Source organism: Chiloscyllium punctatum, chromosome 41, assembly GCF_047496795.1.
Source record: "Chiloscyllium punctatum isolate Juve2018m chromosome 41, sChiPun1.3, whole genome shotgun sequence".
Taxonomy (NCBI): domain Eukaryota; kingdom Metazoa; phylum Chordata; class Chondrichthyes; order Orectolobiformes; family Hemiscylliidae; genus Chiloscyllium; species Chiloscyllium punctatum.
In genome coordinates this window covers 10,439,516-10,453,421 of record NC_092779.1, presented here as the reverse complement: position 1 = coordinate 10,453,421, position 13,906 = coordinate 10,439,516, and the positions used below count along the sequence as shown (strand labels likewise).

Here is a 13,906-nt window from a genome sequence, read left to right as displayed (position 1 = left end):
AAGGATTTTTCATGCCCTCTCTTAGCTCTCCTAATCCCTTTCTTCAGGTCCCTTCTGGCTATCCTGTATCCCTCCACTGCTCTGTCTGAACCCTGTTTCCTCAACCTTATGTAAGCATCCTTCTTCCTCTTTACTAGACATTCAACCTCCCTCGTCAACCAAGGCTCCCTCACACGACCATTTCTTTCCTGCCTGATAGGTACATACATATCAAGGACACGTCGTACATGCTCCTTGAAAAAGTTCCACATTTCCACCACATCCTTCCCTGACAGCCTATGCTCCCAACGTATGCTCCTCAAATCCTGTCTTACAGCATCGTAATTTCCCTTCCCCCAATTGTAAAATCTACCTTGTTGTGTGCACCTATCTCTCTCCATAACCAAGGTGAAAGTCACAGAATTGTGGTCACCATCACCAAAATGTTCACCCACTAACAAGCCCACCACTTGTCCCGGTTCATTACCGAGCACCAAATCCAATATGGCCTCCCCTCTGGTTGGACAATCTACATACTGCATTAGAAAAGCTTCCTGGACACACTGCACAAACACCGCCCCATCCAATCTACTTGATCTAAAGAGCTTCCAATCAATATTTGGGAAGTTGAAGTCGCCCATGACTACGACCCTGTGACTTCTGCACCTTTCCAAAATCTGTTTCCCAATCTGTTTCTCCACATCTCTGCTGCTATTGGGGGGCCTATAGTAAACACCCAACAAGGTGACTGCACCTTTCCTATTTCTGACTTCAGCCCATACTACCTCCAGAGGCAGATCCCCCTCAAACTTCCTTTCTGCAGCCGTTATACCATTTCTAATCAGCAATGCCACCCCCCCTCCTTTTTTACCACCCTCCCTAATCTTACTGAAAGATCTGTAACCAGGAACCTCCAACAGCCATTCCTGTCCCTCATCTATCCACGTTTCCGTGATGGCCACAACATCGTAGTCCCAGGTACCGATCCACGCCTTAAGTTCACCCACCTTATTTCTGATACACCTTGCGTTGAAGTATATGCACTTGAGCCCATCTCCGTGTCCGCAAGTAGTCCCTGTCAGTGCTACCTTCTCCACATCCTCCCTACAGTCTTGGGCATCCTGACACACAGCTAGCTTACTTGCTGGACTACAAGTCCGGATCCCATCCCCCTGCCAAATTAGTTTAAACACCCCCGAAGAGTGCTAGCAAACCTACCCCCCAGGATATTGGTGCCCTTCTGGTTCAGGTGCAACCCGTCCTGTTTGTACAGGTCCCACCTTCCCCAGAATGCAGTCCAATTGTCCAAGAACTGTTCATGCATAAATAAAGGGCGACTTGGTGACAGGATACTGTCCTCTGTGGAGTTATTTCAGGTGTCACGTTTGATTTGGGATAAGCTTCCAACAATAACTGCCATCACTAACACCAAGTATTTCCATCATGTGGTGTCATCCCCTCTCAGCTATTTTATTTATTCTTTCATGGGATGGGGCATTGTTGGCAAAACCAGCAATGGTTGGTCAACCCTGATTTCCCTCAAGGAGGTGGTGATGAGTTACTACCTTGAACTGCTGCTGTCCATGTAGTATAGGTACAACCATGGTACTGTTAGGAAGGATGTTTTGACCCAGTAACAGTGAAGAAATGGTATTAAATGTTCCAAATCAGGATGGTGTTTGGCTTGGAGGGGAACTTGGATGTGATGACATTCCTATGTGCCTGCTATCCTTGTCTTTCCTGGTACTAAAGGTCATAGTTTTGAAAACTTCTGCAAAAGGAGGCTTGGTGAATTGCTGCAGTAAACCTGGTTTGTGGTACAAACATTGTTGCTACTGTGTGTTGGTTGATGGGATGCTGATTAAGATTTGTCCTGGAGGATGTCAATCACCTTGACTGTTGTTATCCTGGATTGTAGACAGAATCCCATCAAACACCTGAATTCTAGTTTGTAGATGATGGACAGGCTTTGAGAACTTAGCACAGAATTGCCAGCCTCTCAACAACTCTTTTTCCAACAATATTTATATTGCTATCCCAGTTGAGAGTCTAAGAGAAAGAGAGGACTGCAGACGTTGGAGAGTCAGAGTCGAAAAGTGTGGCACTGGTAAAGCACAGCAGGTCAGGCAGCATCCAAGGAGTTGCGAGAGTCAACATTTCTCGTACAAGCTTTTCATCAAGAATGTGGGGTAGTCCAGTGTGTTAATACTGGGCATTTCAGCAGTGGTAATGTTATTGGAGAGATGAGTAGATTCTGGTCTGGTGGTCAATGCACAATACTTGCATGATATGAATGTTACTTACCACATATGAGCCCAAGCTTGTATGCTGTCCAAGTCTGGCTGCATATGGACACATGTTTTAGTATCTCAGGATTGTGAATTACGCTAAGCATTATGATGAAGTTGTGAGATTTATATGTATGCATTGCAACTTGGAGTGTTTACTTCAAGTTTGGGTTCTTGGAATTCCAAGTTAAGCACATAGGTTTGTCAGTGGTTGAAGTTAACAATTAACTTTTAGAAACTACAGTATCTGTAATTCAAGACAGAAGTAGTTACTCGGGGGCTCAGGGAGAGAACATTCCAGACTCTGTCTTCCATTTTTAGTCTATGCTGAGAAGTTATTCAAGACAGAATAAAGAACAAACAAAGAAAATTTACAGCCCAGGAACAGGCCCTTTGGCCTTCCTAGCCTGAGCTGAGCAAAGAAGCATGTATTAAGCCCTGAAATGGTGAGAAATCTTTTGATGGAGTGAAATGCTAAGCAACACTCCTGAGAAAAGGAATTTAAAGTAATTATTTCAGAATAAGAAGCTATTATAAATCTCAGACAGGAATGATGGGATGTATTTGATGGAAAAAAAAAGAAGCTGTGTTTTTGAAATTAAAAGAAATGGAATTGAAAGTACATCAGGTAAAGTATAGCACTGAGAAGAAATGTAACAAGATGTCCTGATTCACATTCAAAGCTGTTGTTTCTGTTCAATCTGTAAAGAGTTTTTGGATTATTTCCACTGTAAAAAGACTTGAAATTTGTGATATAAGGGAACAGTGATTTTTTTCCCTCCCTGGTTTATCTTTAGTTCTCTTGTTGTTAACTTTTCTTTTATTGTTCTAAGACTGCAACATTGAGAGCTTATGATGTAGTAAAAGGTCACTCAGTAACAAAAATAAGAAAAAGTTCTTCAAGCTAGATTCCTGACAGGAAACTGACTTATCTAGTACTAACATCAACTGGGCATTACCTGATAACAATTGGAGTCACTAGAATGGAAGGATTAATGAAACAACTGAAGATGGTGGGGCCTTGGACTCAACCCTGATGAACTCCTGATTTCTTGAGCACCCCCTATTTTAATTGCTGCACCACTTGTGACCATGACTCATGATTTCCTGTTTAGTTTTATTAAAGCCTTCAATTAAAAACACAGAAAATGTAGAAACTTTAACTGTTCTTGGCACTGCAATATATCTAGGTAAGTGACAATTCTTTTTTAAATTCATTTTTTGCTAAATTTATAACTAAGCCAGCTATGTGCAGCTACATAAACAGGACTCAAAATTGTCTTACTTGCTCTTGGGGGTGGGGATGGAGGTGATACATCATGGAGAGGGTGGGGGAAGGTAGCAAAGAGTACAGTGGGTGAATAGGGGTGGGGATGAAAGTGATAGGTCAGCGAGGAGGGTGGAGTGGATAGGTGGAAAGGAAGATAGGCAGGTAGGACAAGTCATGGGGGCACTGTCCCCATGGCATGTCCTTCCTGCCTATCTTCCTTTCCACGCCACCCTAATCTAGAGATGGCATTTCCTGGCGGTCAAGACCATCAAAAATACCCTTACTGGCATAAAATTCACTAAAGAGGAGGAAAACAATAACAAACTGCCATTCCTAGATATCACAGTAGAACAAACAGCCAATGGGGAATTCCAAACCAGCGTCTACAGGAAAACAACACATACAGACCAAATATTAAATTACAGAAGCAATCATCCCAACATCCACAAATGAAGCTGCATTAGAACATTACTTCAATGGCCACCACACACTGCAGCATGGAGGAACTACGCAGAGCAGAGGAAAATCACCTATACTCTGTATTCGAAATCAACAGGTACCCAATGAACACAGTCTGCCGATTTCTGAACAACAAACCCAAACAAGTAGACAAAACATGTCCAGAAACTCCAGCCACTCTCCCCCAAATCAAAAACATCTCGGAAATGACTGCCAGACTACTCAGACCCCTTGGCACCATGGTAGCCCACAAACCCACCAACACACTAAAATAGCAGCTAATGAACACAAAAGGACCTATACAGACAACAAGCAAAACTAATGTCATTTACAAAATACCTTTCAAAAACTCTAACAAACACTGTACTGGACAAACAGGCAGAAAACTAGCTACAAAAAGACATGACCCTTAGTATCCTTACATACGGGTGAGGAAGGACACCACTTTGACTGGGACAACACATCCATCCTAGGACGAGCCAAACAGAGACACGCACAAGAATTCCTGGAAGCATGGCACTCCAACCAGAACTCTATCAACAAACACATTGACTTGGATCCCATTTACCACCCACTGAGAAAAAGAACAGGAAATAATATCACCATTGGAAATGATGTCACCACAGGAAATGACATCACCAACCCAAGGAAACCCAAACATATAAATAGAAAGCAGGCTACACGACCAGTGCTTCAGTCAGAGGCATGTTATCTCGTATGGTGATGAAATGCCTGAAATCGAACCTTCTAGCTCAGTGAGCAAACCTACATCTAGAACCTCAACCTGAGCTACAAATCTTCTCAAAACTCACTATAATGCATTTAGGTATATCTACAAATTTTCCTTATAATTCCTCAGTGGTCTCACTAAATCATCCCATTGTTCTCTCTCTCAAAATGAGAGCAATGTGTTTAACTAAGTACTTCTGTGTTGATGTGTTTAATTTGTAGAATGTTCACTTTAAGAACTATCGACCTCTCATTTTACCTCACTCTTATAAGATTTTGCCATCATCCTCTATTCTTACCATCTGACACACTTTTTCCTCCATATTCTCTTCCCTTCACCTGTTATTTAAACATATATGAAATGTGTTAATGTTCTTATCTTCCACTGTTACCCTCAGCTTATAAAACTTAACTGATATAGCAAAAGTGGGATATGTCAGCTTTGACTTACTTTGCTTGTTCCTCCCTTCCAATGGAAAGCTGAGGGATGTATATATAATTTAAGTTATCTATAATAGGAGTTCCTAAACTCAAATTCAGCACCAAGTGAAGCTCCTTCCATAGGTATATCAGGAATAAAAGAATGACTAGAGTAAGATTAGGGCCAATCAAGGATAGTTAGCGGGAGGTTGAGAGTGGAGTCAGAGGAGATTGGTGAAGCACTAAATGACTATTTTTCGTTAGTATTCACACTAGAAAAAGGCAATGTTGGCAAGGAGATACAGGCTACCAGACTAGATGGAATTGAGGTTCACAAGGAAGAGGTATTAGTAATTCTGGAAAGTATAAAAATAGCTAAGTCCCTTGGGCTGGATGGGATTTATCCTAGGATTCTCTGGGTAGCCAGGGAGGAGATTGCTGAGCCTTTGGCTTTTATCTTTATGTCATCATTGTCTATAGGAATAGTGCCAGAAGACTGGAGGATAGCAAATGTTGTTCCCTTGTTCAAAAAGGGAAGGAGGGACAACCCTGGTAGATTAGATTCCCTACAGTATGAAAACAGGCCTTTCAGCCCAACAAGTCCTCACAGACCCTCTGAAGAGTAACCCACACGGACCCATTCCCCTACATTTACCCCTGACTAATGTACCTAAAACTATGGGCAATTTTAGCATAGCCAATTCATCTGACCTGCACATTTTTGGATTGTGGGAGGAAACTGGAGCATCCAGAGGAAACCCACGCAGACATGGGGAGAATGCGCAAACTCCACACAGATAGTCGCCCAAGGCTGGAATCGAACCCGGGTCCCTGGTGCTGTGACCACTGAGCCACTGTGCCGCCCTAAATTATAGATCAATGAGCCTTACTTTGATTTTGGATAAAATGTTGGAAAAGAATATAAGCGATAGGATTTGTAATAATCTAGAAAGGAATGACTTGATTAAGGATAATCAACACGATTTTGCGAAGGGTAAGTTGTGCCTCACAAACCTTACTGCGTTCTTTGAGAAGATGACCAAACAGGTGGATGCGAGTAAAGCAGTTAAGGTGGTGCATATGGATTTCAGATAAGGTTCCCCATGGTAGGCTATTGTACAAAATATGGAGGCATGGGATTGAGGGTGATTTAGCAGTTTGGATCAGAAATTGGCTAGCTGAAAGAAGACAGAGAGTGGTGGTTAATGGGAAATGTTCATCCTAGAGTTCAGTTACTCATGGTGTACCACAAGGATTTGTTTTGGGGACACTGATGTTTGTCATTTTTATAAATGACCTAAATGAGGGCGTAGAAGGACTGGTTAGTAAATTTGCATATGAGACTAGATCAGTAGAGTTGTGGATAGTGCCGAACGATGTTGCAGGTTACAGAGGGACATAGATAAGCTGCAGAGGTGGCAAATGGTGTTTAATGTGGAAAAGTGTGAGATGATTCACTTTGGCAGGAGCAACAGGAATGCAGAGTACTGGGCTAATGGTAATGTTTTCTTGGTAGTGTAGATGAACAGAGATCTTGGTGTCCATGTGTATAGTTCCCTGAAAGTTGCTACCCAGGTTGATAGGATTGTTAAGAAGGCGTACAGTGTGTTCGCTTTTATTGGGAGAGGGATTGAGTTTCAGAGCCATGAGGCCATATTGCTGCTGTACAACACTCTGGTGCGGTTGCATACAGTTCTGGTCACTGCATTATAGGAAAGATGTGTAAGCACTGGAAAGCGTTCAGAGGAGATTTACTAGGATGCTGCCTGGTAAGGAGGGAAGATCTTATGAGGTCAAAAGGCTGAGGAACTTGAGCCTATTTTCATTGGAGAGAAGAAGGTTGAGAGGTAACTTAACTGAGACATATAAGATAATCAGAGGGTTACATAGGGTGGATTGTGAGATCCTTTTCCCTCAGATGGTGATGGCTAGCACGAGGGGACATAGCTTTAAACTGAGGGGTGATAGGTATAGGACAGATGGGGTGGCACTGTAGCTCAGTGGTTAGCTCTGTTGCCTCACAGCACCAGGGTCCCAGGTTCAATTCCAGCTTCGGGCATCTGTCTGTGTGGAGTTTGCACATTCTCCCTGTGCCTGCGTGGGTTTCTTCCGGATGCTCCGGTTTCCTCCCACAATCCAAAGATGTGAAGGTCACGTGAATTGGCCATGGTAAATTGCCCATAGTGTTCAGGTATGTGTAGGTTAGGTGCATTAGTCAGAGGGAAATGGGTCTGGGTGGGTTACTCTTCAGATGGTCGACGTGGACTGGTTGGGCTGAAGGGCCTGTTTCCACACTGTAGGAAATCTAATCTAATATAATGTCAGAGGTAGTTTCTTTACTCAGTAGTAGGGACGTGGAACTCACTGCCTGCAATAGTAGTAGACTCGCCAACTTTAAGGGCATTTAAATGGTCATTAGATAGACATATGGATGAAAATGGAATAGTGTAGGTTAGATGGACTGTAGATGCTGGAGATCAGAGCTGAAAAATGTGTTGCTGGAAAAGCGCAGCAAGTCAGGCAGCATCCAAGGAGCAGGAGAATCGACATTTCGGGCATAAGCCCTTCTTCAGGAATGAGGAAGATGTGCCAAGCAGGCTCAGATAAAAGGTAGGGAAGAGGGACTTGGGGGAGGGGCGTTGGGAATGCGATAGGTGGAAGGAGGTTAAGGTGAGGGCGATAGGCCGGAGAGGGGGTGGGGGCGGAGAGGTCGGGAAGAAGATTGCAGGTCAAGAAGGCGGTGCTGAGTCTGAGGGTTGGGACTGAGATAAGGTGGGGGGAGGGGAAATGAGGAAGCTGGAGAAATCTGCATTCATCCCTTGTGGTTAGAGGGTTCCTAGGTGGAAGATGAGTCGCTCTTCCTCCAGGCGTCGTGTTGCCATGGTCTGGCGATGGAGGAGGCCAAGGACCTGCATGTCCTTGGTGGAGTGGGAGTTAAAGTGTTCAGCCACAGGGCGGTTGGGTTGGTTGGTGCGGGTGTCCCAGAGGTGTTCTCTGAAATGTTCCGCAAGTAGGCGTCTGTCTCCCCAATGTAGAGGAGGCCACATCGGATGCAGCGGATGTAGTAAATGATGTGTGTGGAGTTGCAGGTGAATTTTTGACGGATATGGAAGGATCCCTTGGGGTCTTGGAGGGAAGTGAGGGGGGAGGTGTGGGCGCAAGTTTTGCATTTCTTGCAGTTGCAGGGGAAGGTGCCGGGAGTGGAGGTGGGGGGTGTGGACCTGACAAGGGAGTCGCAGAGGGAGTGGTCTTTCTGGAAAGACCACTCCCTCCGCGACTCCCTCGTCAGGTCCACACCCCCCACCACCCCAACCTCCACTCCCAGCACCTTCCCCTGCAACCACAAGAAATGCAAAAGTTGCGCTGTAATGTTCTATATTCTCCCATAGAAAGACGAAATGCTTTCACATGGAAGAGAGTTAGAAAACATTCCAAGAAAAAGATGTTATCTGTCTTCTCCCAGTATCTGAATGTACATCTGCTTGATGGAGGCTTGGAAACACCTCATTTTTCTGAATAGTGTATGGTTTTAGAAGACAGGTTGCAAATCAAAATGTAGTAAAATTAAGAAAGACTCACATATATGATAATTTTAACACAGTAAGCATTTCCTCTGGGCACGACCCACAAACCTCACAACCTCATTGGCACATTAACTGCATATCTTACATTGCACATGATGCAAAAATAAGTAGAAAACTGTCAGCTGTGAAGTAATTTTTTTCAAAATGTTGTTTTGTTAATAAATTATAAGTTACTCTATCATCACATGATGCACTGGCATATATAAAACTGGTGAATGAACTTTGCTAATATTTTACCAAAAAAAATGGAATTTGAAGAAACAAATAAAATTGCAGAAATAACCATCTAAACTTGAATCCCAGCATGCAGATAGAGGGTTGCTGTTTTACCAAAAGCAATACTTTGACACACAAAACCTGATGGTTTGAAGCAAAGTCTCTACAGCCTCACCTTTGAAGCCTGCCGAAGCCAACGTAAATACACTGGAAAAGTATCAAAGCTGACATAATAGGTCTGACTGTGTGGTCCTGATGAGGTGAAGGCCAAACAGTATTGGTGCTTTTTCACTTCTTCCACCTGTGAAGAAAAACCTTCACATTTACACGAAGCCTATATCACATCACTTTAGAGTACTTATAAATAGTAATTAGGCAAATTCAAACATTCTATGCTTGAATATCTCACAGGGAGCAATGAGGAAAGAGACTAGTCTGCCTGTGTCTTGAAGGAACATTGACAGTACAGCCGAGACAACAGGAGACTGTCCTGCTCTTGTCTGAAAATTGATCTTTACAATAAGCCTGCAGTGTGAGAACAGGAGGCCTGGATCTTGATTTAGCCAAAGGACCCATTTGTCATTTTTGTTACTTGATCAGACTAGATAGTCAGCTTATCTGCTCAAATCCTGTAAAGGTGCTTGTGAACTAACAAACTTTGTTACAGAGGCACAAGGGTTACAATTCAACAGCATAAAAAATAAGAGCAGCATGAGACCCAATGGCCCATTGAGTCTGTTCTGTTATTCAGTACAATCATGGCTGATCATATTCAACTCCCACTTTTCTGGCCTGCCCTCCATATATCTTGATTCCGAGTGCTAAAATGTTTCTCCAAACCCTAACCATATCTAAAACATATCTGATGTGGAGTTTTTCAAAGATTCACAACTCAGGAGTGAAGAAAGTTTTCCTCACTTCAGTTCTAAATAACCACCTCCTCATCTTGAGACTTGATCCTGTATTCTAAATTAGAGTGGTGTTGGAAAAGCACAGCAGGTCAGGCAGCATCCGAGGAGCAGGAAAATCGACATTTCGGGCAAAGGCCCTTCATCAGGAATGCCCTCCTGTAGCACAGCCCTCCCTCACTATCCTTACATAGTAGTCCATCTGCTATCTTGTTGTCCACTGGCTTAACTTGTCTAAATTTCTTTACAGCCTTTCGTGTCCTCTTCATAGCCTAAATTTCCACTGTGCTTTGTAACATAATCAAACTAAAATACATTACTTTTGGTGCTCTTGTCGAAGTAATCAATATAGATTGTAAATAACTGCAGTGCTAGTGCTGATCCTTGCGTCAATCCATTGGTCACAGCCTGCCAACATGAAAATGTCAGGTTTATCCCTAAACTGCGAGTCCTGCCTCTTAACTTATTCTCTCTCCTTACCAATATATTTCAAAATCCAGCTGCCCCTGTATTTTGTATTAATTCTTTCTGCTATTGAGTGGTTTTTGGGAGTTCAAATATACTACATGTATTAGTTCTTCTCTATCCAGCCTATTAGTTATATCCTTGAAAATCTCCAATAAATTTTTTAAAGAGAATTCTGACTTTGTCTCATCATATTAAGAATTCAAAAGAGAATTCAGGATTTTCCAGAAGATTGACTTCAGACAAACTTGCCTTTTCTGTCTCTACTTTCTTGTTACATTCATTGGAAGCCAATTGGTGGGAAGTGTTCCAGAATCTTGGCAACTCTGGATCACAATCAGCACATCCATTATCTGTCCAGACACCTCTTTTAGAGGCTGGAGATAAAGACCATCGGGACTGAGGGATTTATTGGACGTTAGTCCCATATCTTTCTCCAATATTTTATCTCTGATGTTAACTATCTTAAGTTTTCATCTATTTTAGACCATTTGTTACCCCTTTTTCTGGGGTGTAATTTGTGTCTTTTACTGTGACACAAATAGCTCAATTGGCAGATAAATAATTGATTAAGTATTAGAACAAAGTAATCTTCACTTTTCATAGTGATAGCAGAAGTATTTTAAAAATAAGATACTGTCCAAATGTTTTTGATAAAATCTAAACTATTTCCTAAAAGCATCTTTTAACGTGGAATCACAGACTTTAAGACAGACTTTGAATAGCAAAATTATGATAAATAAACTCTGCATTTTAAAATCTGTTACAAAATAACATTAATGTGTGTATACACCTCAGTCAATCATCAAACCAACATACCTTGCCGCCAATTAAAGGAAGAACATGCATTTTTCCAGACTGGCTATCTTTCACAGATGAAACGATCAAACAGGTACCACACAGGATAACTTGACGGTTGGTCCACTTGTGAAGCTGCATCTTCCCTTTCCGGACATTGAACAACCCACATAGCTGGATCTGCTCTAAGTGGTCAACACTATATGGTTTCCCTAGACACAAAGAAAACAATTAATCACCAGCAAGGGTGGAGGGTGTTAGTGACATTTAACATGGCAAAAACATATTAATGTAATTCAGCTCTATTTCAAGATATATAGGTCAAGATTACATGCAGCTGTAAAACCTCACGAATAATATTGGTCACTCCAATTTTTGATTGGAAGATGACATCACTTTAACTCAAATTCCAAGAGAACAGAGTCACTGACCTGGCTCCCAGTGCTAAATCTGGAAATTTTATCCAATTCAATTGGAAAACACACGCCTATCTGATGTAAAGAGAAGGGCAGATTTATGTTTCAGGTAGGGAGCCTTTCTGAAAACTGCTGAATGATCCACATCAAAACATTACTTTGACTTTTCTCATCGGTTAGGCCTCTTATGGAATATTGCATGTAATTCTGGCTTCCTTCTTTTCGGAAAGATATTGTGAAACTTGGAAGGGTTCAGAAAAGATTTACAAGAATGTTGCCAAGGTTGGAGGATTTGAACCATAGGGAGAGCAACAACACCCCCAGATTCTATGGACTACCCAAAGTGCACAAACCAGACATCCCACTCAGACCCATAGTATCACAACCAGGGACTCCATCACACAAACTGGCCAAAGAACTACAGCAGAAACTGAAACACCTGATCAGCGGATCCAGACAATCTATACAATCGACACAGGAATTCTTGGACATCATCAGAAATATACACATAGACAAGGAAGAAACTATGGTCTCATTCGATGTAACGGCACTGTTCACCTCCATCGACAAAACCCTAGCCAAAGAAACAACAGCCAACCTGCTGGACAGACATAACAGACAACAGGACGTTGAACCTATCAACAAAGACGGCATACTTAAACTACTGGACTTGTGCCTCACAACACACTTCACATTCAACAACCAAATATACGAACAAATCAACTGAACACCCATGGACTCACCGATCTCTGGACTCATAGCAGAAGCAGAAATGCAAAGGTTAGAACAAACAGTCTTACCACAAATTCAACCCAAACTCTGGGTCAGATACGTGGATGACACCTTTGTAATAATTAAAAACACAGAAATAGAGAACACACACCAGATCATCAACACCACACTCACAGGAATCCGATTCACTAGAGAGGAAGAAAAGGACAACCAACTCCCATTCCTAGACGTGATGGTACAGAGAACACCGAACGGAGAATTCACCACAAAGGTTTACAGGAAAGCCACACACACAGACCAAGTCCTAAACTATGAAAGCAACCACCCCAACACACACAAACGAAGTTGCATCAGGACACTATTCAAAAGGGCCACAACACACTGCAGCACACCAGAACTACAAAAAGAGGAAGAGGAATACCTATACAAAGTATTCGCCAAAAACGGATACCCTCGCAATTTCATCAACAGATGCCTAAGGGAGAGACAACGAAACGAGGACATGCCGCAACCCAAAGGACTAGCCACACTACCATACATCAGGAGCATTTCTGAACTGACAGCCAGACTACTGCAACCACTAGGACTCATAACAGCACACAAACCAACAGCCACGCTCAGACAACAACTCACCAGAACAAAGGACCCGATACCCAACATGAGCAAAACTAATGTAGTGTACAAAATCCCATGCAAGGACTGCACAAAACACTACATAGGACAAACAGGAAGACAGTTAACGATCCGTATACACGAACACCAACTAGCCACGAAACGACACGACCAGCTATCCTTAGTAGCCACACACACAGACGACAAGCAACATGAATTCGACTGAGACAACACTACCATTATAGGGCAAGCCAAACAGAGAACAACCAGGGAATTCCTAGAGGCATGGCACTCATCCACAGACTCTATCAACAAACACATCGACCTGGACCCAATATACCGGCCACTACAGCGGACAGCTCGAACTGACAACCGGAAGCGGCAGAGACAGGCCACTATAAATGCCGGAAGAAACAGCACAGAAGCGCTTCACAGGAGGCTCCCAAGCACTGAGGATGTCACCTAGACAGGGGACGAAACGTTTGCATGACAAATTCCCAGCTCGGCGAACAGAACCACAACAATGAGCACCCGAGCTACAAATCTTCTCCCAAACTTTGAACTATAGGGAGAGGCTGAATAGACTGGGGCTGTTTTCCCTGGAGCGTCAGATGCTGAAGGATGACCTTATAGAGGTTATAAAGTTATAAGGGGTGTGGATTGGATAAATAGACAAGGTCTTTTCCCTGGGCTGGGGGTAGAGGGTGGGAGTCTGGAACTAGAGGGCATAGGTTTAGGGCGAGAGGGGAAGGATATAAAAGCAACCCAAGAGGCAACTTTTTCATTCAGAGGGCTGTGCAGATATGGAATGAACTGCCAGAGAAAGTAGTGGAAGCTGGTCCAATTGAAGCATTTAAAAGGCATCCGGGTGGGTATACGAATAGGAAGGGTTTAGAGGGATACAGGCCAAGTGCAGGCAAATGGGCCTAGATTAGGTTAGGTTATCTGGTCGGCATAGACGAGTTGGACCGAAGAGTCTGTTTCCATGCTGTACATCTCTAGGACTCTGACAGATTTATATGATTCTGGA

At 42.9% G+C, this 13,906-nt stretch overlaps 1 protein-coding gene across 1 annotated transcript in view; it reads right to left on the bottom strand.

The window, feature by feature from the left end:
- LOC140464837 (PH domain leucine-rich repeat-containing protein phosphatase 1-like) overlaps nucleotides 1–13,906 on the bottom strand; it is a 183,380-nt gene that overhangs the window by 58,289 nt on the left and 111,185 nt on the right. Inside the window, exons 2-3 of the mRNA XM_072560355.1 lie at nucleotides 11,138–11,328; nucleotides 9,121–9,246 (exon numbers count right to left, since the gene is read on the bottom strand). Of these exons, the coding sequence (XP_072416456.1) occupies nucleotides 9,121–9,246; nucleotides 11,138–11,328 (317 nt within the window). The remainder of the gene's footprint in view (nucleotides 1–9,120; nucleotides 9,247–11,137; nucleotides 11,329–13,906) is intronic.